Below are 25,918 nucleotides of genomic sequence, written 5' to 3' on the forward strand. Positions count from 1 at the left end.
AGCATTAAGTCATCTAACACCCAAATTACAGTAGTGTAAACCGGTTACTTCAAAAGAGTACCTTTCTCTTCTGTTTTTTGCTTTTTTCTTCACCTTTTGCCTAGATAGGCTACTGCCCATTATCACCATCTTGGTTGAGCAGAAAGCCTTAATTATTTAGTTTACCATTTTGCACTGTCTGACTTTAGTGGTGCAAATGTTTCTTCTTTAATTTCTAATATTATTCTACAGTAGTCTCAGAAATTTACATATTTAAAGCACAAAATTGACTCATCTACTTAAAAGGCTCAAAAAAAAAATCTCAAATACCACACTGTATAGCTTTTTCTGTGTCCTTGTTAGCTTCTTCCTGAATTTATATATATACATATTTTATCATTCTAGTTTAACTTGTTAGGGCTTTTTCCTGGAAGCCAACAGGGTAAAATTTTAACCTGCAGTTAAGTCAATAGAAATTTGTCAGTTTATATCCAGTTTTATTATTTTAGATCTTTTGGACTCTCGCCAAGATTTAGTAATTCTCATGAAATCACATTTTTCTTATTCCCTGAGGGAAAATATATTTCTTAAAATTGCATGGGAAATACGATTTTTTTATTTAAAGAAAAAATTTTGAAATTATGTGTAGTGGCTTTGGGCCATTTCTTGTTTGTCACAAGGGATGGGAGTTCCAAATATTAATTTCTTATGTATAAAAATGTGATTTTGAGTAGTTTCTCAGCTTAACTATTTTTAGAAATGGAACAAAGTTTTGCCCATTGGTATGTGCTGCTATGGATTAAGTGAAATAATATGACACTGAATTTTCCGTAGAGAGTTCCAAATTCCCTGCTCACTACATAGTGAAATTCCAGGCAACGTAATAGATGAATTAGGGCCCTTCTGTCTTATCTGGGTAATCCCTGGATTCCCTTTTTAAACGTACTGTTTTTGGAGTAAATATAAATTGGTGCAACAGCGTATTTTCAGTGTCCCCCATCTCACTCCACCAATTGTAGTCACTGAACAAAGGGTTAATTTATGATTTCAGCTGTTGTTGCTTCATTTTCTTTGTTCAGTGGTTGGTAACTGACTTGGAACTTGAATTTTGTTTTGCTTTGTTTTTAATTTATTTGGTTGTGCCAGGTCTTAGTTGTGGCAGGTAGGCTACTTAGCTGTGGCTCGCCAGCTCCTTAGTTGCAGCTTGCCGACTCCTCAGTTGCAGCATGTGAACTCTTAGTTGCGACATGCATGTGGGATCTAGTTGCCTGACCGGGGATCGAACCTGGGCCCCCTGCATTGGGAGCGCAGAGTCTTATTCCCTGCGCCGCCAGGGGAGCCCCCGAACTTGAATTTTTAAATGGTGTTTTTACAAACTTTTTGAATGTTGATTGCCACTTTGAAAAAACAGTGTCACTTAGTTTTATATAGGTTTTTTTTTCCCTTAGAAATATATATATGTATGTATATTTAATAAATACTTGTCATTTGCCCTCTAGTCATTTTACTTATTTTGCTGTAGGCTTTGAGGTTAAGTAGTCTTTTCCCTCTAATTTGGGTTTATCTTTTAGAAATTCTAAAAAGGACTTTCCGTTGTGTAAAAAAAACATTTAAAAACTAAATTTGTTGGAAAAGATGACCTGAAATAAAACTAAAGGGACAGAGGAAAAATTTCAACCAGAATGTAATCTACTGTGAAATAAGTGTTTTCTGCTGTTGACATTTTGTATGCTTCTGAAATTTGTATTCTAATTTAAAAGGGTGGAAAGATTTTATCAGGGGTTTAATAAAGGTTACATTTAAAGTTTGATTTTTTTAAACTGATTTAAATGTACTTCAGCCCTGTTGTTTTATATTTGAGAAGCTGACTTCCCCAGTTTCCTTGTCATGGCTATTTTCAAGCATCTTTCTCTTTAAAAGTTGAAATAATATAATAAATGTCCTGCAAGTGTTGTTTTAAGTGTAAAATCTTGTTAACTTGGATTTTGATTTTAATACTTTATATTAGATGCTCTTATGATTTATTAAAATTTTAGATTAACTGATTCTGTCACTGGTTTAATGAGGTGGTAGTGGTGGTAATTTAAATTTGTCATGAGTATAATCTGGAAGGTGAACCCTAAAAATTTACAAATCTGAGATTGATTGACTGGGCCATGGCTTTTCTATTTAGTGTCATAATGTAATGATTGATGAAAACAAGCAAAACTCAAATTTTTTCTCAAAAATCGAAAGGTTTTTCAGTTAGCACTAGTGAGGTAAGGGTGCTATTTACAGATAAATATAGTGTTATTCCAGCCACACACTCTTTTCTTTTCTTTTTTTTTTGCGGTACGCGGGAGCCTCTCACTGTTGTGGCCTCTCCCATTGTGGAGCACAGGCTCCGGATGCGCAGGCTCAGCGGCCATGGCTCACGGGCCCAGCCGCTCCGCGGCATGTGGGATCCTCCCGGACCAGGGCACGAGCCCGTGTCCCCTGCATCGGCAGGCGGACTCTCAACCACTGCGCCACCAGGGAAGCCCCCCACACACTCTTTTCTGAAGTTTTTTCTGTAGTGTTCTCTGAATGCCAATATCAAAATTCAGAGGATTTAAGACAAGAATTAGAATGAGGTAGCTATCTTATTTCTCTGTATCTACCTTCCTGCCTCGTTACCCCATCTTTCTGCCAGCCAGCGTCACTACCACAAAGAAGTATAGTATTATTTGTTAGTAAAAAGGAATACCTCATTAGTCTCTGGACCCCCAATACGCCCAACATTGTATATATATTAAACTATAGTACTCTAAGAGAACCCTAAGAAGGGCTTTCTCTTTATTTTAAAATATTAGTCAATAAAATTTATAATGAAATTAGATCTTTATTCCATTTTCCTCATGTTTTATAAAAGTTAAGGAATACCACATTTCTGTGCAAAATATTGCTGTTACCTTCATTTATTTTTGTAGAATATTAATTTTTAGTCTACAGTGTATTCTAGGTGTGAGGAATAGCTGGTTTTTATTTAAATTTATTCAAAGATGTAAGGAAAATCACAGCAACTTACTTTTTTAGTCAATGGATATTGGATACCTTCTCAATTATTGACACTGTATTAGATATAAGAGATACAGATGAATGAGACCAAGGCCTTGCTTTTGAGGATCTTCTAGTGAGAAGATAGGAAAAACAAATACATCAGTAAGCAGTTACTGTGTGGCAAATTAAGTGTTATGATCCCTTAGAAAATGCCTAGTCTTAGGTTAGAGAAGAATTCCCAGAGGAAATGAGAATAGTAAGCTAGGTCCTAAAGGATGACTAGGAATTAAGCAAGCCAAGTAGAAGGGGGATGGGAATGGAGTGTGTTCTAAGCAAAGGCAGTAGTAGCCTATGGCCAGAGATAGGTGTATGGTGTATGGTGGCTTTTAAGGAATTGTGAGAAGTTCAAAAAGGCTGGCACGTTGGAAGTAGGAGGTAGCAAAAATGCTAAGGGATGCTAAGAGATGAGGACAGCTGGAGAGGCTATGTTTTCACAGGCCTTGTAGGCCACACTAGCTAAGGAATCTGGCTTTAGTAAGGTTTTTAGTCAAGGAATGACCTGATGATCAGATTTGGATTTTAGAAAAACCATTCTGACTGCAGTGTGCATGGTTTGGAGAGATAGATTCTTGTCATTATCCATACCAAAAGTATACTTTGGTGGCATGAATCAAAGTAATGGAAATGGAGATAAATATATAAATATCTTTATTTGTTCAGCAGGTCCTGGGGAATCTTTGGAATTGAGGATTAACGGAAGGAGGAATTCTGGGTTTCAGACTTGAGTAATTGGGTGGATTGTAGTGCTGTTCACTGAGATAGAAAGCATGAAGGGGAGGGAAAACATGGGGGCTTAGATGAGCTTTTGATTTTGAGGTGCCAAAATGGGATGTCCGAGTAGTATTTCCACTGGGTGGACACAAGCCTGGAACACAGGAGTGAGATCTGAGCTGGGTATAAAGACTCGGGAGTCATTGACCCATAGAGTTAATGATAAGCTTACAGAATGCAGAGTGAGAAGACCTTCTAGAGAATTCTGAGGAACGTACCTATTAAGGAGACTAGCTTACAAAGAGGAGCCTGAAAGTTACCCTAAGTGAACAGCTTGTGAGGGAATAATGTCAATGCTGCATAATGGGCAAATTAAAAATTACTGGTACACACCACAGTATTTATGAGTTGGCTGCTGCTAATTAATTTGCAGCATGGTAGTATTTGGTGACCTTCTTGAAAGTATAATGGCAAAGTGGAGGCAGCAGTTAGAGTGTAATAGGTAAAAGGGATGAAGAAGAAGATTCTCTTCTGAGCCTCTTCTCTGAGAAATATAGTTGGTAGCAAGAAGTGAAGGAGGACTAAATTTTTCATTTAAAAACAAAGCAAAGATTTCCCAAGTTTTGAGTAGTAAATGTAGAGACTGCTGTAGGAAAGCCTATTAGGAGCCTTTTTGGTTTTTCTAATTCTTCTTTAGGGCCCAAACCCTATGACCAGGGTGATAAAGGGCAGGAGTCAAAGCCTTTTTAGCCACTCCAGTGCTTCTTGAAATCCTGTTCTTCCTAACTGTTGCTGGCCCAATACACCTTCAGGGAGTGTTTCTGATGAGTAAGTAAAGTAGTTCCAATGTATGTAATTTAACATTGGGATGTGAAGAATCTATTCTCCCAAACTGATCAATCCAGTCATATTAAATATTGTGTATTTCAGACTTAAACCGTTGGATATTGAGTTTATGAAGCGTTTGCATGAAAAAGTGAATATCATTCCACTTATTGCCAAAGCAGACACACTCACACCAGAGGAGTGCCAACAGTTTAAGAAACAGGTAAGTAGAATGAGGTTGAACTCTTGGGTTTCTAATATCATTCATGTAATTTGCAGTTTTTCTTATTTTCAGTATAATGTGTTACAGTGTATTCCTCTTGCTACTTTACTATATGGTTGTTTACACTGTATTAAAAATAACTCTTGAAAATAGTCTTCTGCTTTAGTTTTCTCCTAGGAGCCCATAAGTATTATCATATGCCCTTATCCTTTCAATTTAAATAGGCTATTTTAGATGTTTCCATATAGCTTCCACCAGCACCCCTCCCACACCCGTTAGAATTACTTTCCTAGACCGAATTCCCAAGAACAGGATTACTTTTGAAAGGTTATGATTATTTTATCTCCCTCCCCCACCTACCCATTTTGTCATGGTGCTTTCCCAACAAAACAATCAAATTCGTTTTATAACAGGTATATTTGTTCCAGTGTCTTGCCAGCATTGTTTGTCATTTTTATTTTTTAAACTTTTTTGGAATAAAGTGGTACCTAATATGATTTAATTTAATTTTCCAGAAAAGCTGAACACTTTAAAGCACAGGTTTATTTTTCCCTCATTGTTGTGTTTGGTTTATTATATATTATATTTTATGAAATGTAGGGTCAGTTTCTGGAACTATTATACTTTCCTATTCCAATTTCCTATTTTTAAGTTTTAGGCCAGTTTTATGTCTTTTAAACTGTGGCTATGTTGTATAATATTTTAAAATAGATCTTAGAGTTAATTATCTCTTATTGTCCTTATAGTCCCCTTTGTAACAAGATACTTTGGTTCTTCACCTTTTTCAGTATGAATTTTAGAATAACTTGAAACCTATTACAAAAACAAAAGCCTGTGGAAATTTGCTTTGAAATTGTGTTAAATCTGTATAAATTTTGAGAATGTTTTAGTGTATCATTTTTACTACATATATCTGGTATTTCTACCAGGAGTATATGTTTTTATTTTATGCTTATTCACTCCATTTTTATTTTGTAATGTGCTGTTTCTAAGTTCAAATACTAATAACATTTCTCCTCTTCTGTCTTGATTTGTATGTACCTTGATTTGTATTTGTTCTGAGAACTAAGAGATAAAGATGAATAAGCAATGATCTCTACTTCCGGATTGGTCACATTGTAGGGTTGTACAATTTTCTTTTTCTTCGTTTATGCTTTTAAAAAACTTTTTTTCTAAATAAATTTATTTTATTTATTTACTTTTGGCTGTGTTGGGTCTTCGTTGCTGCACACTAGCTTTCTCTAGTTGCAGCAAGCGGGGGCTACTCTTTTTTTTTTTTTTTTTTTGCGGTACGCAGGCCCCTCACTGCCGTGGCCTCTCCCACCGAGGAGCACAGGCTCCGGACGTGCAGGCCCAGCGGCCACAGCTCACAGGCCTAGCCGCTCCATGGCATGTGGGATCTTCCCGGACTGGGGCATGAACCCGTATCCCCTGCATCGGCAGGCGGACTCTCAACCACTGCGCCACCAGGGAAGCCAGGGGGGCTACTCTTCGTTGCAGTGCATGGGCTTCTCATTGTGGTGGCTTCTCTTGTTGCGGAGCATGGGCTCTAGGGCATGCGGGCTCAGTAGTTGTGGCTCGTGGGCTCTAGAGTGCAGGCTTAGTAGTTGTGGCACACGGGCTTAGTTGCTCCGCAGCATGTGGGATCTTCCCGGACCAGGGCTCGAACCCAGGGGGATTCTTAACCACTGTGCCACCAGGGAAGCCCTAAAAAACATTTTTAACCAAGGGTGTTTATCAGAGTCATCTAGAGAACTTTTTCAAAATGAGTTACTGGAGCATATCTCTACCAATTGGTTCTGTAGGTTAAGATAGGGCTTTTGTATTCATTATTTTGAAGATGCTCACTCAGGCCATTTTAATATACAACCTCTGACTAAGAACCACTGCTCCTAGAGCTAGCTGCTAGTGTTCATTTCTTCTTCTAGTCATGTATTTGACATCTCATCGTTTATCTTCTTGGGTTTTTTTGTATATAGACATATATAACTCAATTGTAAAAGATATGTGGTCCTGTTTTTCTCAGTGGCAGTTTTACTTCTGTCTGCTTTAGTAACTGTGTCGCACATTTTGTTTAGGTTCCCTTTACTGCTGCTGGGGACCCCAGCAGTGAGAGTAGCACTGAACTACCAGTACAGGCAGGGAGCTAGCTATAGGTATATTAGCCATCAGTTTGTTATGAGATTGAATAGGGTAGGTATTCAACATTATTTGGATGTCTGTATTCTTATTAGAATTTGGAGTGATTTTGGACAAGATAATTTAATTTGAACTAGGTCATTCTGATGTTATTAATAAGTTTGTCTTTCTTTTTTCTGCACTCTCATTGATTATTATTATAAACTCATTAGTTTCTTAATTTCCAGGGCATGTTTTCTCCCTTTGTGCTTGCTTGATCTTATATGTGTTGCTCCTTGATTTGTGTGTGTGCACATGTACATGCAAGGATATTTTCTGATAAGTGTGCACTTTTTTTTTCCTGGAACCAATGCTATACTTAATTTTACTTACCTTTGCTAAATTCTACTAAAAATTTTAGGTGAGTTTAAGCTTTGTTGATTCAGATGAATAAAACAGTTGGTAAGAGTTTATCTAGAGGAAGTATCTCAGTCATTATAAATAAATGACCTAAAACCATTAGAGTAGAAATCAGCTAGAGAAAGCCCTTTCTGGGTTCTTAAATCATTTTTAGAACTCTTTTGGTATTATAACCATATGACTTTAACACTTCTGAAGTAATTGGATTTTGAGAATGGTACTTTTATATATCAACTTTATGGTTAAAAAAAAGACTAGCATAGTACTTTGGTTTTAGATTACATTTTGCATCATTGAAAAACAGTAAAGGAACTGGAACTGAGGACTCAGGAATTTAAGAAGAGTATAATAAAAATAAGGCTAATGTACTAAAATTATGTGTGATGCTCTTTTGCTGACTTCCTCTTTCATTTTAGATAATGAAAGAAATCCAAGAACATAAAATTAAAATATATGAATTCCCAGAAACAGATGATGAAGAAGAAAATAAGCTTGTTAAAAAGATAAAGGTAGGTTCATTCCCATACATATACTAAAATGTTTTAGGGACTTAAAAATACTATAATAGCTGCTGGAAAAACCAAAAATATCAGTGTTTTTAAACAGTTGACTTACAAACTAAATAGAGAGATTATTCAGTATTGAATTCAACTTTATGATTAACTTTGTTGTTTGGCTATTATGTATCATAAAGCATTATATGGAATAGAGAGATGAATAATGTAATTCTTGTCTTCATGTGGTTTTCAGTTAACTGATTTCATATTTTATAATTTTCCCCCTAAAAACAGGTAATGGGAAAGAAAAGGGGGGCGTAATAAGAAGGGAAAGTATTTGTTCTTAAGCACTGTTATGCTTAATCTTTGTTTTAAGAGCCAAAAATATGTTTTCTTTTGTCCTTTCATAAGAATCAACCAAAAATCCATACCGACATAATTTTCTGTATTTTTAAATTATAGTGGTTTCCTAAGTACCCTGGACCTAAAAATGATGTACTGACTAATGGCATTCTCTGCCTCCAGGGCTGTTAGGGTTGGTTTGTGATCAGGTAGGCAAGCTAGCCACAAGCCTCATTTTTCTCCTCTAACTGCTAATATATTTTTTATCCTTTTTAATTTTTCCAATACGGGGCAGCTTCTTTTTGGATGATGTTTTAACAAATAATTTGATCAGCATATGCCTTAGTATTCTTAAATTTTCAGTGAAAATATTTTATTTATTGTTTACATTGGTGACAATACCATATAATGGCATTTTACTAAATAGTAATTGAATGGTGTATAAAAATGAATGCAGAAACTGTCGGGGTAATAATTGTTTTTGCTTATCTGTTGAGTAATGTAACTTCTTTATTCTTGAATTTGTGAGGACTACAGAGATATATTTGAACATGAGTACTTTGTTTTATAGGACCGTTTACCTCTTGCTGTGGTAGGTAGTAATACTATCATTGAAGTTAATGGCAAAAGGGTCAGAGGAAGGCAGTATCCTTGGGGTGTTGCTGAAGGTAAGGTTTTCTTCAGTGAATGGCTTTCTACAAGATCTCACAAATGTGATTAAAAATATTTGTATTTATAGTTAGTATGATAAGCATACTGCATTGATAGTTCTGAATTGTTTCATTGAGTCTCATATCCTCAAGTTTCTCAGACCTTGTGTCCTACTAAGTCAGGCAAGTATGTGTTAAATCTTAACGGTGTAGTACTGTAGAAGCCACTTGTCAGTACCCACCCTCCCACCTCTGCCTCACCATTAAGTCTATTCCTGTTTTTTTTGTTTGAAAACTCTTATAATGCAGGAGTTCTTTACGTGGGGACCAAAGATTGCTTCCAAGGGATCTAATAAACCTTCTGAAATTGAGAATAATTTTGGAGAAAAGGCCTGTCACTTTTATCTGAGTCTCAGATGGGTCTGGGACCCTCAAGAATGAGAACAACTGTCAGAAGCTCAGTTAAAACATTCATAGTTTCTTTTCCTCAGGACAGAAGTCACCTTTTTTGGCATCACATCTTTAGAGCAAAAAATTTCATTATTAAGAGATCCTCTACTAATTTTTTAAGGAGTGTTAACAATAAAATCTTAGTTATAGCATCAATTCTCAACAAGCCTTCTTGGCAATAGACATGTTTCCCCAAATTTGTGTTTATTATACTTGTTTTACTAATATTTAATATTCTGTGTTATAGTAACTTGGAATCAAGATTTGAGTCATGATTGTTCTATTTGTTGGTATTACTTTGAAAAATTCTGTAATTTTTAGAATATTTTCCAAGTTACTGTTGTTATCAGTGACTTTCCTGACCAGTTATACTGTGCTCATTCCCAGCTCTGTCATCGCCATGTAACCTTGAGTTGCTGAGCTGAGGCTTTAGAACTAGTACAGTCCTTAGAAATATGCACAGAAGAAATTGCTTTGTATCTTTAGTTTTAGGTACCTCCCCCACCAAAGAGTGTTCTTTTAGTGATACGTTTTTAAAAAATAAAGAACCTTAATGTTCTTGGCTCAAGTTTTCATTTTGGTTACCTTAGGGAGGTTTTTCTAAAGTGATCCCCTGCTCACCCCCAACACTGAACTTTTTAAATGCATTTTATTATGGAATAAATATATTTTCAACCAGTAAAGAGAAATATATGATGTCCTCTTTCAAAATGTCAAAATTGTTTGCTTTTGGAGAGCTCATTTGTTAGGTTTATATTTTATCATGGAGGATTAAACTACAATAAAGTAATATAGCACAGTCGTCTGATGTGCCCTTAAATTAAGTACTATATGTTACAGTGTTAAATCTTAATGAAAAATTGATCTAAGCTATTTTGCATATTCTCTTATTGTTGTTAACACCCAGTTTCCTCCGAAAAGACTGGGTTTAGTGGAAAATAATGTATGTGATCTATTTTTTTATAGTTGAAAATGGTGAACATTGTGATTTTACAATTCTAAGAAATATGTTGATAAGGTAAGTGTGAGTAATGATGAAAATAACATAAATTTTTTCTTCCCCTAAATAAAATTAGAGTTAGACAGATTTAACTTTTTGTCTTCTATAAATTTAGCTAATTTAAAGGGGTATCTTCATTCTAGCACTGAAGTAAGCACTGCAGTAAGCACTGCATGGAGACAACTTGGGTTATTTTGCCAAGGTTTTGAAGTCAAGAGCAAAAATACAAAATAGGCTGTGTGGCTAGGGATATATAGGAAAATGGGTCTCTTGATCATTATACTTTGTGTTAAGGTTTAATACTGAAAGAGGTATGGAAAGTGGAAAGAAAAAGGCTTTTGCTCTTCTTTAATGTGGAAACTGTGGAAGGGCAGGCTAAGTTTTGGGTCAAAAACTTGACTTTGAATATTTAAAAATACATAGCTTGGTAGCTGGCGAGTGGAGCGTTTTTGTTACTGGAACACTGTGAACAAAACTGATCTTCCTCCCAGGAGGGAAAACATTACTCCTAAATTGTACCTTGTGCACCTGATGAAAGAGAAGGAAAGCATGTGAGAACAGGACACTGAGGTTTTTCTGATTAGAGGAACAGGACCTGAATTAGAAAATCAGTAGCAGAGAGGAAATCCCGAAGAAAAAGTTGAAAAGAACCAGAGACATTAGTGGGCAAGGAACAGAAAGGGGATCAAAATGAACCTCAGTGTTTTTATGCTGAGATAAATTCCTTTCTCATGCCATTTCATACCCTTTTGCTACTTCTCTACTCTCTCATCTTGCTTGCTTCTCCAGACTCTCACTATGTACTATTCTCTTCAACCTCCAGTTTTAGATGGCCATCTTAAGTTGGTGTCTATTCATTTTCATACTATCCACTTTCCCAAAACACAGGAATCTCTTTAGCTATGTTGAAGTAGTAACATGCATATTGATGATAATTGGAAATCATAGAACAAGAATAAGATCATTCTTAAAAGTGGGGGAAAATATGAGTCAAATTGCTACCTCAAGAAATATACAAGAGATGAAAGTGAATTTTGAAATCAAAGAGATTGCCATGTAATTGGTTTTTCTCAAAAGAGCTCATGACAAGGTGTTTTGGTAGAAAGTGGATGACGGAGTTAATTCAGCCATTGGGGTTGCCATGCCTCACACAGTGGGAGAAGAGCAAATGCATATGAAAGGGTGGTCATCTCTTGGTTTTGAGAATACAACACTTCAGGTTCTATTACGAACTCTTTCCTTTCACTTCCATTTTTAAGATGTGACTTCAGAAGAACTAATAATCTCTTATGACATTATATATGTAAGGAATGTTTCATAAGTATTAATTGCCAGTACATTCCCTCTGATTTTATTCTTTTCCTCAATTTTAAATCTATGCTACTTGCCTAGTGCCTGACACAATGATATTCTATAACTTTGTCTTATGTGGGGTTTTTGTTTTTGTTTTTTTTGTGGGCCTCTCACTGTTGTGGCCTCTCCCGCCGCAGAGCACAGGCTCCGGACGCACAGGCTCAGCGGCTATGGCTCACGGGCCCAGCCGCTCCGCAGCATGTGGGATCCTCCCGGACCGGGGCACAAACCCGCGTCCCCTGCATCGGCAGGTGGACCCTCAACCACTGCGCCACCAGGGAAGCCCATCTTATGTGTTTTTTAAATATGCAATCAATAATTGCCTATATACCTAAAATACTATAGAAAAGAAGGCTAGTTACTGAGTCAGAAGCTAGACTTTGAACATTTGAAGGTACACAGTGACATCTGGTGAGTAGGACTCACTAGTATGGAAGCATTATAAGCAGGAAGGACCATTCCTGCAGGAAGATTTAGTACAGGAAAGCAACAGGACAATCATACATGTATGAAAATATAAAAAATTCTAAAATTATGTAATGTATAAGTAGATGTGTGCTGTGATGAAGTTGCTTAGATGTATTAAAGAAACTCAGAGTAAGTGGTAAGTGGTATGTTATCATGCAGTGGGTCAGATAGGAAGAGATTCATGGAAATAGATGCCTTAAGATGGATTAGGATAAATACAGTCATTAAATGTTTACTTGTGGGATTAGGAGTGGTCCTACTTAACATTTTTAACAAGTAGGATGAAGATATTGGCTTCAGCTCCTTGAGGTAGATGATTAGGCAATTTTGCTTAATAAAAAATTCATTTATTTGTTAAATTTGCTTTAGCACACTTGTTTTTCTTTCCTAAGGAATAAATGTTCACTTATGCTAGATGTTTATTTGGCTTCTTAACACAATTTTTCGATTATAGTCTTTGAGACGTGTAAAACATCCTTGATAAGTATGCTTTGCAAATGGTAAGCTTAGGAATATTTTACTTTATTGCTTTTCCTTTTAAGTTTGGAGGAGAGATGAGAAAGATGTATATATTATGTAGCTCATGTCTTTATGATAAAGGCACCTAGTGGATATTTAATAAATACATGAAGGAAATATCAATGCCAGTGTTCCATATGTCTGTAAGTTCCAAGTAATTGAAATCCTGCAGGTTAAATTTAGGAGTAGTGGTTGCTTCTAAGAAAGATTCAAGTTCAAAGCTGTGTCACTTTGCTAATTAAGAGAACTAGCTGTTGCAGGCAAACCAAGGGAGACAATGGAAAGAGGAAAACTTGATAAAAATAGTTTCAGGGTGTGGCAGTGGACAGTGCAGAAATCAAATAGAGAAGGAAAACAAAAGGAGAGAAGAGAGTGCTTTGTTATCAGCAATAAGAAATGGAAAAGATGAGTAAATTCCGGAAATTGTGGAGAAAACTATATTACTAATTAATTATTTTCAGAGTGGAGGAACGGGTTGATTTTTAAAAGGATAAAGTAAAATATTTAAGTAAGTGGAAATAGAGATTTCTATATCCTGAAAAATACCAGAACCAGGTAATCATAAAGTTATTTTAGTGAAAGGGAAAAATATTTCACTATCTAAAACGTTGATGACATTAACAAAAATAGTTTAACAACTAGTTAATAAGCCCACCTTATTTTTATTTTATACATCTTGTATTTCAGCTACTAAAGTACTTTACTTTTCAGTGATTCATTGATGAGATAATATATAATATTTAAAAATTACAAGAAGATTGTTTCATATTGGCACAGTTATTATTCTCTGCTTAGAGAAACTGATAACAGTAATTCTAGAAAGTCAGCAGTGTTTATCATAACTCAGCTTCAAATCAGTTATTTTTAAAGGGCCCATTATGTGCTGTCTGTGGCAAGAGTACAAAAGGTGATGGCATGTTTTTTGTAAAAGGGGGTGTTTACAATATAGTTGAAAACGTTATGTGGTGTCACCTATAACATATACGGGTACCAAAAAAATGACTGACCGCCAAGGAGAAAGTTGTCCTGGGTTAGAGTGGTTTGACTTCGAGACTGCAAAGAGAGCCCCCACAGCAGTAGAATTCTGAAGTTTGAGAGTCAGTGACAAATTAACATGGACTATTCAGTCCCAGTCATTGGATATGCTAGGAGTAAGGAACTGTCTGACTTGACTGAAGTACAGGAGGATAGAGCTTTAGGTGTAACTCTAGTGGCCATAGAGAGGATATATTATTCATCAAGGGACAGAGTATAAAGGGAGATGAGGCTTGTGGAAAACCCAGTCTTAGAAATAGGAGGAGTTAAGCTATCAGAAAACTGCATGGATGTCCAATACTAGGTGAATCAGAGTAATTGAACATCACATTCTGTTTACAAAAGGGAAAGTAGTAGTAACTGTTTCATGGATATCAGGAAGAATAAATACAGAGTAACACCTTTATGTTTGTCTCCCGTAAGGGGATTTTGGTAAAGTGGTGGAGATGAAAGATGGGGGATTGCAGGTGCAGGAATGGATGATGAGAAAAAGGAAGATCAAATGATACAGAGTACTCCCACACCACGTATATCCAAAAACACTGCTGCATTGGTAAAGGATACCGTAGAGCAGCTCAGGGAGTCTTTTAGCATCTTGAAACATTAAGGAATGATGAAATTGTCTCATGTATTGTATAGTTGTCTCCTATGGATTGATTTTATGTAAGATAGATACGCTGTGAGCAGACATTCATTTAACCAAAATACCACATTTATTGGACAATTTGAATAAACAGAAATTTACTCAAAATTAGAATTCCCCAGTTTGCATCCAACTTGATATGTGATCTAAAGTGTCCCTATGTATTACCTGAATAAAAACTCAAATATTAATAATATTGCTAAAAGGAAAGCAATTTCTTTTGCTTTGTGAACTTTAGTAGGAGCTAATCTACTTTTCCTTCTCTAGTAAAATAAAATATATACTAAAAAGGTAAATACTCTTCTCTAGAAATGTCATTCTTTAGTAACTGCTTTGAGAGGATTTATGCTCCTAAACTTTCATCTGGAACCTAATTTTCCATTGGTGTCAAGTTAGCTCATTGTGTCTTACTCTGCCTTACATGTGAATGAAGACAGATGGATGCCATCTTCCTTAAGAATAGTCCTTTGCTCATTTTAAGTCTGAAATTTTTGTTTTGCTAAAATTTTGATTTACACCAAAGCTTTCTTAATAGAAGCAAACTCTTGATGTGTCATTTATTTATGACAGAACACACATGCAGGACTTGAAAGATGTCACTAATAATGTACACTATGAGAACTACCGGAGCAGAAAACTGGCAGCTGTGACTTATAATGGAGTTGATAATAACAAGAATAAAGGGCAGCTTACTAAGTAAGTATACATTGTTTCCTCCAGAAAAGGTATTATTTATGTAGTAAATAATCATATTGTTGCATCAAATTCCTCTTGGCTACTCAATAGAAAATTGGGATAATGTTCTTTAGGTACAACAGCCAAATTTATATTGTCAAGCTTTGTTTGTTGGAGGAAGTGTAGTTTTATAACCTTGTTCCTTAAGTGAAAGAGCCATGCATTCTCTTCTGGTCTTTGCCATGATCTTAATAACCTACGTAACACATTTAATAGATCCCCAATTAGAAATCAAATAGCTCCTTCAGCATTTTTTTTTTAAGGGAAGAGAACGGTTTCTACCAAGTAACCCTTAAACCCATTTTACTCTTAAGATAAACATCCCATAGTCTCTTTAAGGAGACTAAACATAGAGCTTCTACTTTTTATTATGTCTTTTTAAACTAAACCATTTTGGAAGCAGAGTATTTACTAGAAGATTATATAGAAATAAGGGACAGGACCAAACAAAAGGAACATTTAATTATTGTAGTCTTGGTTACCTTTTCTATTCCTATTGTGTATTTCCAGGGAGTAAATTAGCTGGAGTTTGGCTTTCTTCTGTTGGTTGTTAGAGTGGTGTGAGTGACTCCTGAGTGTATAGCTTCACCCACCGGAGCTAGTATCTTCAAGATGTGGTTTTATGATGGTGTAGGGAAAAGAGATGTGTGAGGAGGCTGGTGAGTTAGCTGGTATAGACTTGGTAACCATGTCTGTTCCCTGTTTTTCCTTTATTTGGGGTTGTTGAAGACCATAAGTATTACGAAAACCATTTTAACAATGTGTGTACGTTTCTAGCCACGTGTTATGTATTGATACTATGAGAGGATAATCCTGAAGGATCATCTGCATAATAAATAATAAGGGAAGCAAGTTCTCCAAGTAGCAACACTGTGTTATAGTGGTCAGCATTCCTTATAATGGAAGAGAAAAATGTTCCTTTTTGCTTTTTTAGTTATGTCTCCACAGTGGCCCTAAATTCCATAAGAAAGTGCACAAAGCATTAATAATCATTGGCAGAGTCACAAGCAGTTCTCTTTTAAAACTGATCTTGGACCTAACTCTGTGTTTATTTTCTTCATGATGTTTGGGTTGTAGCCCCTAATCTCTTTCTTAATTTTGAATTTCTTCTTACACTATTATTAGTGTGCTTATTTGAGGAACTTTACTGATCAGTTTCTAGATTTTCTGGCTTTAGAGATCTCCCTAGAGCAATTGCTTTTATTTATTTATTTATTTATTTATTTTTGGCTGCGTTGGGTCTTCGTTGCTGCACTCTTGACTTTCTCTAGTTGCAGAGAGTGGGGGCTGCTCTTCGTTGCAGCGGGTGGGCTTCTCATTGCGGAGTATGGGCTCTCTAGTGCAGGCTTAGTAGTTGTGGTGCACGGGCTCTAGAGTGCAGGCTCAGTAGTTGCGGCGCGCGGGCTCTAGAGCTCAGGCTCAGTAGTTGTGGTGCGCGGGCTTAGTTGCTCTGTGGCACGTGAGATCTTCCCGAACTAGGGCTTGAACCCGAGTCCCCTGCATTGGCAGGCAGATTCTTAACCACTGTGCCACTAGGGAAGTCCCAGAGTAATTGGTAAAAAGGTAAATTTCTAGACTCAATCATTATCAAGAGATTCTGATTCAGTACATGTGGGATGGGCCTGAGAGTTTGTATTTTTAATGAGCACCCTAGGTGATATTTTGTTTTTTGGGGGTTTGTTTTGGCCGTGCCACACAGCACGTGGGATCTTAATTCCCCAGCCAGGGATCGAACCCATGCCCCCTGCAGTGGAAGTGTGAAGTCCTAACCACTGGACCGCCAGGGAACCCACCACCCCCGTCCTTTTTTTTTTTTTTAACCCTTGATGGTTTCAATATAGGTGATTAGTAACACATGCTTTGCAAAACACTGACTTCTAGGAATTTACTACTGCTATTTTAAAAATTGATTTTCTTTTAATATTTAAAATGCAAGATTCTACTTGAGGTAAGGTTCAATGCATGAAAAAAGGCAACGTTTTTAATCTGTTTCTTTTTAGCAGAATTTGTATCAAACAACTATTATTTTAGCACAGAAATATAAAGATCCATCATAGTGAATATTGTTCATAAAATTGAATCCGTTTTAAATGCATTTCACTAGTTTATAGACTTTTTAACTGTTTAAAAGAAAAACATACACAATTAAAGCCACTAGTAATTTTATAATATGTTAAAGCAAAATGTATTATCAGTACATATCTTTCATTAAATGCATACATTAAGTGTATGCACTTAATGTTCGATTATTTTCTTTTAAACATTTGTTAATATGCTAGAAATAAGGAATTTTTTTCCATAGTTCAAATTTAAGGCTTTTAAAATAGTGCTATTGGGATATTTTTTACTGTTGGATGCAGGTAAGGTAATTAAGAGAAAAATAGTGAACCTTATAGTGTTGTTAAAAATTCTTCTGCATATACAGAATTTTAGTGTGGATTACTTGAGTTAAACTATAACCCAGGTGAAAACATGAAAAGTAGGATTCTATTGGAATTGTATTTTTTAATGAGATGAATCATGTCTAAACTTTGCCTATGAAAATAATAAAAAAGTTTGTACTGCTAAAAAGCAGATTGCCCCAGGAGTTAGTATATTGTTTAATTTTACTTTAAGTAATAGAAAAATAAATATTTTTGAAGATTGAACCAACTAGGGAATGGTTGTAATTAGAACAGGTATTGATATATGATTTGTTAAATTAGGTTTTTACTGCTTTATTGAATGATACATACTGAATCTGAAAGAAGTCACTTGGAATTTTTATCCTTTGATTGTATCTAGTATTGTCTTGAAAATGTTAGCTGTTCATTCCAGTTGAATTTTTGGGGGAAAAAAAATCAGTACCAGCAATTTATGGTGCTTTAGCCAATGTAAGGTGCCTTTCTTTATAGCTATGAACCCATCCACAGATAACTGAAAAGAATGGCTAATATTTAAATATGTAAAGTAAGCAAATGTGAGTCTGGGCTTCATATTGATGTTCTGTTTGTATTGCTCCCATGGGACTTTTTTCTCCCTAGCAATGCATCCTTTGATAATGGTGGCACGGAGAGATTGAGGTTTCAGGGAGCTCAGAGTGGAAAAGGTAGAGTTATTAAACAGAAATTGCCAGGTCTCCAGCCACCTCCCTTTGCTATATATCTTAATTCAGAGCATCCTGACAGGGACCCAAATACCATGTTTCTAACACCACACCATGCCTTTAGTAGAAACATGTTTAATACTTGGAGATACACTCTTACAGGTTTATGTTATAGTGTTTGATTAATCATTGAAAGAGACTTCTCTCTTGTCACCTGGAGGTTTTCATACCTTCAGGTACAGTGTACCTTAGTAAGGGATAGGTAAGAAGGAGTAGGTCTTTCTTCTGAAATGTGAGAAATGGACTCTCTGTTAACTTGATAATTTTCAGGCAGATCACTTTAGGCAAAACTTTGTATGGAAGTTGAGGATCTGGAAATTGATTCTCTTAAAACTGCACAGACTCAAGTAACTCTCTTCATATAAATAGAGACCTCAGTTTGAAGACCACTGAACTTTGGTCATTAAAAAAAAAAAGTGGTCATTTTATCACTTTGTTTATTACTTCATATGGTCTCTAAAACAGCATCTGCAGGGAATTTGAGAAAGAAATAAACTTGTGAATAAGGTCATTTATTCATCTGATTGCTGATGGACCTGTGTTTTTTAATTGTTCTTATACAATATATAGACATATACTTACACATACAGATATACATCTATTTAAAATTTATAGTTACATTAACCTTTGGCAGTGTACGCTCCACAGAGTGCTAATTATACTTCGTTTTAGAATATAAGTTAATTTTTTTAATGTTAAGCATAAAGTAGATTAATTTATCTTATATTTAATTTTTGGAGACAGTTTCAGATGGACTGTAGAGTGTACTGAACCATGGGTTAAAAATAAAAATATTTGGTATTTGGTTTATATGTTTCAAAATGTGCCTTTCTGTTATGTTAGTGGTCCTCGACATCACATTGTATACCTTAAACTGAGACAATACTATATGTCAATTATATCTCAGTAAAGCTGGGGACAAAACCCAAGATTTTGATTATATGGTTAAAATCTGAAACATAGCTGAGCTTGTCTCATCAAATACTGATTTGTCTCAAGGCTGGAGTCTGGAAAAGTGAGCTCTATTCTTAGCAGCTGTTCAGGTATTACTTGTGTCTGGCAAAGAAAATATCAAGTCATCTGTTTTCCTCAGGGAGAGTATATCTTGCCCACCCCTGTCCAGAGGGTGGAGGATGGTTAGAAGTAACAGAAAGGGAGGTCAGGTTCCAAATTAAAAGAGATTCAACAAGGTTGTAAAGGAAAGTGGAGAATTAACCATGTCAAGATTGCAGATCTCGTAAAGTAATCCCCAATAAGGGGAGAGGTATCCTTTTTTGTTCAACATGCTTTTTTAAAGTTTTACTTGCTTCTTCCTTTGTGGTCTTCCTTACATCTTTTACAGGCATACCTTGTTTTATTGCACTTTGCTTTATTACACTTCGCAGATAATGTTTTTTTTACAGATTGAAAGTTTGTGGCGTACTGCATCAAGCAAATCTGTCTTTGCCATTTTCCCACTGACATTTGCTTTCTTCATGTCTCTGTGTTACATTGGTAATTCTCACAGTGTTTTAAACCCGGGTTCCCCAACCCCCGGGCCATGGACTGGTATTGGTCCATGGCCTGTTAGGAACCGGGCCGCACAGCAGGAGGTGGGCGGTGGGCAAGTGAAGCTTCATCTGCTGCTCCCCATTGCTTGCATTACCACCTGAACAACTCCCCCGCCCCCCACCAAGTCTGTGGAAAAATTGTCTTCCACAAAACCAGTCCCTGGTGCCGAAAAGGTTGGGGACTGCTGTTTTAAACTTTATTATTATTATATTTGTTATGTTGATCTGTAATCAGTGATCTTTGATGTTCCTCCTACGACTCACTAAAGGCTCAGATGACGGTTAGCATTCTTCAGCAATAACATATTTTTCAATTAAGGTATATACATTGTTTTCTAAGACATAATGCTGCTGCACATCTAATAGACTGCAGTGTAGTGTAAACATAACTTTTATATGCCCTGAGAAGCCAAAAAAATTGTGTGACTCACTTTATTTCTATATCTGTTCTGCTTTATTGAGGTGGTCAGGTTGGAGTTACCTCTTTCCCATATGTTAATTTTATTTTTGTTTTCTACAGCCTTCTCCATCTGTAGTCTTGGGAAAACTCTATGGATAACTGAATTCCTATAAATGACTAAAAATACAGGTTTTCTAAAGGCTAATCCTCAGAACTCTTTTGGTACATGACAAAGTTTTCATTGGTCTAAAGAGATATAAAGACAATTTTCTGAAATTTGTCCCATTTTTTGAAAAAAAAGTAATTTATTCAGTTATATCTTTTACTCTTGTTCATGTGTCCTTTCATGAAAATATAATGATAGTATTGTTTTATTTACATTTATTTTTAACACTCTCACTTGGCAAAATAAAATGCTGGTAACTGTTGTTTCCCAGAATGTTTGGAAATTTTTGTTGGTCTTTGAAATTCTTGTTTTAAGTTAAATTCCTTTGGAAAATTTTGTATGAAAATTGCTACATGTCTGTATACCTACCACACCACTGAAGCAAAAATATGTAAATGTACTTGCTTAATGAGTTCTTCAGGAAAGACCACACATAATTTAAATGAAATGTGGTTGTCTTTCCATTACACTCAAAATGTGGGTCATGTAAAACAACCACAGTAGGGCCTTACTGGGTCAGCCTTAAGTGTGGTCCTTGCTGTGATTCTATTGTTGGTCACATGAAAAGGATAAGTCATCTGATGGCTTTCAGGAACTGTCACCCCTTGAATAGATCCCTAAAAGGAGCTAAGTTATATCTTTGGGGATTTAATGTGCTGTTCAGGTTATATTGTAGCCTTTTTTAAAAAAATTTTTTACCAGGTCTTTTCATTTTTTTTGACTGAGTTGCTTTAAATTTCTCTGACAAGTTTAAGTTTATAAGCTTTAGCTTATCTACGTGTGTGAAGAAGAGTTTTCATTAAAAAGCAGGCAGGTAATGATATAATTTAAATGGTTTTTCTAGTCACCTAATAAAAAAACTTTCATTTGAAATGTGACGACAAAAAGTGATCCTTTTTCCAGAATCATACACCATGATCAAGTGGGATTTATCCCAGGAATGCAAGGATTCTTCAGTATACACAAATCAATCAGTGTGATACACCATATTAACAAATTGAAGAAGAAAAACCATATGATCATCTCAATAGATGCAGAAAAAAAAAGCCTTTGACAAAATTCAGCACCCATTTATGATAAAAACTCTCCAGAAAGTGGGCAGAGAGGGAACCTACCTCAACATAATAAAGGCCATATATGACAAACCCACAGCAAACATCATTCTCAATAGTAAAAAACTGAAAGCATTTCCTCTAAGATCAGGAACAAGACAAGGATGCCCACTCTCGCCACTATTTTTCAACGTAGTTTGGGAAGTCCTAGCCACAGAAATCAGAGAAGAAAAAGAAATAAAAGGAATACAAATTGGAAAAGAAGAAGTAAAACTGTCACTGTTGCAGATGACATGATACTATACATAGAGAATCCTAAAGATGCTACCAGAAAACTACTAGAGCTAATCAATGAATTTGGTAAAGTTGCAGGATACAAAATTAATGCACAGAAATCTCTTGCATTCCTATTCACTAACAATGAAAAATCAGAAAGAGAAGTTAAGGAAACAATCCCATTCACCATCGCAACAAAAAGAATAAAATACCTAGGAATAAACCTACAAAAGGTGGTAAAAGACCTGTACTCAGAAAACTCTAAGACACTGATGAAAGAGATCAAAGATGACACAAACAGATGGAGAGATATACCATGTTCTTGGATTGGAAGAATCAGTATTGTGAAGATGACTATACTACCCAAAGCAATCTACAGATTCAATGCAATCCCTATCAAATTACCAATGGCATTTTTTACAGACCTAGAACAAAATATCTTAAAATTTGTATGGAGACACAAAAGATCCCGAATAGCCAAAGCAATCTTGAGGGGAAAAAGACAGAGCTGGAGGAATTAGACTCCCTGACTTCAGACTATACTACAAAGCTACAGTAATCAAGACAATATGGTACTGCCACAAAAACAGAAATATAGATCAATGGAACAGGATAGAGAGCCCAGAGATAAACGCATGCACCTATGGTCAACTAATCTATGACAGAGGAGGCAAGGATATACAATGGAGAAAAGACAGTCTCTTCAATAAGTGGTCCTGGGAAAACTGGATAGCTACATGTAAAAGAATGAAATTAGAACACTCCCTAACACTGTACACAATAATAAAATGGATTAGAGACCTAAATGTAAGATGGGACACTATAAAACTCTTAGAGGAAAACATAGGAAGAACACTCTTTGACATAAATCACAGCAAGATCTTTTTTGATCCACCTCCTAGAGTAATGGAAATAAAAACAAAAATAAACAAATGGGACCTAATAAAAAAAGCTTTTGTAAAAGCAAAGGAAACTACAAACAAGATAAAAAGACAACCCTCTGAATGGGAGAAGATATTTGCAAATGAATCAACGGACAAAGGATTAATCTCCAAAATATATAAACAGCTCATGCAGCTCAATATAAAAAAAACAACCCAATCCAAAAATGCGCAGAAGACCTAAATAGACATTTCTTCAAAGAAGACATACAGATGGCCAAGAAGCACATGAAAAGCTGCTCAACATCACTAATTTTTAGAGAAATGCAAATCAAAACTACAGTGAGGTATCACCTCACACCAGTTAGAATGGGCATCATCGGAAAATCTACAAACAAATGCTGGAGAGGGTGTGGAGAAAAGGGAACCCTCTTGCACTGTTGGTGGGAATTTAAATTGATACAGTCACTATGGAGAACAGTATGGAGGTTCCTTAAAGAACTAAAAATAAAATTACCATATGACCCAGCAATCCCACTACTGGGCATATACCCAGAGAAAACCATAATTCAAAAAGACACATGCACCCCAGTTCATTGCAGCACTATTTACAGTAGCCAGGTCATGGAAACAACCTAAATTCCCATCGACAGACCAATGGATAAAGAAGATGTGGTACAAATATACAATGGAATATTACTCAGCCATAAAAAGGAATGAAATTGGGTCATTTGTTGAGACGTGGATAGATCTAGAGACTGTCATACAGGGTGAAGTAAGTCAGAAAGAGAGAAACAAATATCGTATATTAATGCATATATGTGGAACCTAGAAAAATGGTACAGATGAACCGGTTTGCAGGGCAGAAATAGGGACACAGATGTAGAGAACAAACGTATGGACACCAGAGGGGGAAAAGTGGTGGGTGGTGGTGGTGGTGGGATGAATTGGGAGGTTGGGATTGACATATATACACTAATATGTATAAAATAGATAACTAATAAGAAACTGCTTTATAAAAAATAAAGTTAATTTTTTTAAAAGTGATCCTTTTTCCTGCATTTTCTACATTATACGCACAATTTTGTGTTACAGTTTTCTGAATATCACTTTAATAAAAATGACTAGAATTTGGGTGCTACTTAATTTAAAAATGAGATTTGAAACATCATTTTGACTGGTGAGAGGCTTCCAAAAATTCATTTTAGATACATGTAACCGTTTTCTTATAATACTGGATATCAATTCATTTGGTTAAGGAGTCCAGTAGTTTTACAAGGCTGAAAAGCTTAAAGTATCTCAAATGTGAAATATTGCTAATTTCTTTGAAAGTATACATATTTAAATAAGTTTAGAAATTTGAGCAGGCTGTCAGAAGATAATCGCACAGCCTATTTATTTTCATAATGATTTGGTATAGGGATTACTAACAGAATTTGGAAAAGAAATTAACTAGCTTCAACAAATTTGGCCATAAACTTTTGTTTTAGGGCACATACTTTTATTGTGAAATCTGTGGATTTGCCTTTAGTTGCTGCTTTTCGTGTCATTTAAGTGTGCTAAGTCTCTGTATTTTTTGTTCTTTTAGATATGATACAGTTGACGGCAGGTTACTTGTTTTTCGGAAGACATAAGCAGTTTTAGTATGTGAAGATTTTTAATATTTAAATTTTGAATTTAAAAGCAAATTTCAAAACATCATAACATGTTTCTCTGCAGTCTTCTATTTTCCTCCAAGAGTTATTTAAATAATCTAGATGACAGTGTTTACTGTTGGTAAGGTGCTAGTCTTTTCATGTGCAAATTATACTGCAGATTCTTTACATTTATATGGATTGACTTATTCCTCCCAAGGATGAAATTAAATGAGCATTTTATAGATAGGTTATTATAAGTAAGAGTATATATTGAAAATCTCAATTCTGTGTGAATTCTAATTTATTTATTTATTTATTTATTTATTTTATTTATTTATTTGCGGTATGCGGGCCTCTCACTGTTGTGGCCTCTCCCATTGCGGAGCACAGGCTCCGGACGCGCAGGCTCAGCGGCCATGGCTCACGGGCCCAGCCGCTTCGCAGCATGTGGGATCTTCCCCGACTGGGGCACGAACACGCGTCCCCTGCATCGGCAGGCGGACTCTCAACCACTGCGCCACCAGGGAAGCCCTAATTTATTTCTTTAATTCTAGTTTTTTATAATTTTTTACAATATATTTATTTATTTTCAAATTGCAGCAGTATTGTTGGATAATCTAAGTTGCTTAAACATACAGTTTCAGTTATTTAAGACTGTCAATTAAAAAATTGTTATTAGAGTATTTTTTTTCTAGAGCCTAAAAGTGTTTTGGGGAGTGGCAAAAGTGAGTTTTACAGAAATCAAACAAAAGCTTTGAACCCTCTCACTGGAAAAACGCTTGCATGAATACACAACACAAACACACATTTATTTGGTATGTCATTTCAGGGCATTCATTGACACTCTGCGCAAGAGATCCAAGGCCCCTATATTAAAAACACCTGCCATAAAGATGAGAAATATATTAATATGAAGGGCCTTATCAGCTTTTAATGAAATAATGATATTTACACTTTAAAATTTATTTCAGTTTACCTCACTTTTTGAATGTTGATTCTTCTTCTAAGTTAATGTTTGGTTTATTTTCATTTTCAGAACTTCTGATTAATTGTTTGATTGTTAAGACATACCGAAGGTTTGTAAGTTTTCTTTTGGTGAAGGAATATCCTTTAGTTAAGTAACATTTTGTTCTAACTTAAACTAACTGCAAAAACAAATCCTTTTGGTCACAACAGTACATCACATCTTTGTCCTTCCTTTTTGCTAAGAAAAATCAGTAGCCAGTGTTCTTTCTGTCCTGTTGCTCATTTAATATTTTCCATCTTGCTCTCTTGTCCTCCTCCTCGAGAGGGAAGAATAGTGTTGTAATGGTCAAAATACTCAGCCTTGTAGGGAGAGAAGTCACCATAATCAAGAGTGTGTCAAATCAGGATTAAAGTGACTAGCCTTGAAGTTACGGATGAAATACAAAGCCTGACTTTGTTTTTAAGCCATGATTTAATTTAACTTTTTAACCACTTTATTGAGATAAAGTTCACCAATTTAATATGTACAATTAAATGGTCAAAGCCTGTTTTTGTGGAGGCAAAATAAACATGTTTTATCAATAAAGTCAGAAAAGGGCCTGCCTCTTTTAAGTTGTCCCAGTGTATTGAATTGTTTTTAGAGATCGTGAAAGCCACAGAGCCCACTTTTCTTTCCTCCCTGGGGCTGTAATAGGTTACTGATACTTCGGCATTCTCTTGTGTCTGTAAATATACTAGCCTTCACATAAAGCTCATTTGTAGTATTTTTCAACATGAAAATTTTGAACAAAATTGTGCA

At 35.6% G+C, this 25,918-nt stretch overlaps 1 protein-coding gene across 3 annotated transcripts in view; it reads left to right on the forward strand.

The window, feature by feature from the left end:
* Nucleotides 1–25,918, forward strand: part of SEPTIN7 (septin 7) — a 108,151-nt gene that overhangs the window by 74,964 nt on the left and 7,269 nt on the right. For all 3 annotated transcript variants that reach the window (XM_081243911.1, XM_081243910.1, XM_081243909.1), the window contains exons 6-10: nucleotides 4,699–4,816; nucleotides 7,771–7,863; nucleotides 8,765–8,861; nucleotides 10,260–10,311; nucleotides 14,882–15,007. In XM_081243911.1, coding sequence (XP_081100037.1) covers nucleotides 4,699–4,816; nucleotides 7,771–7,863; nucleotides 8,765–8,861; nucleotides 10,260–10,311; nucleotides 14,882–15,007 — 486 coding nt within the window. The remainder of the gene's footprint in view (nucleotides 1–4,698; nucleotides 4,817–7,770; nucleotides 7,864–8,764; nucleotides 8,862–10,259; nucleotides 10,312–14,881; nucleotides 15,008–25,918) is intronic.

This window comes from Mesoplodon bidens (genome assembly GCF_964165515.1).
Source record: "Mesoplodon bidens genome assembly, chromosome: 9".
Lineage (NCBI taxonomy): Eukaryota > Metazoa > Chordata > Mammalia > Artiodactyla > Ziphiidae > Mesoplodon > Mesoplodon bidens.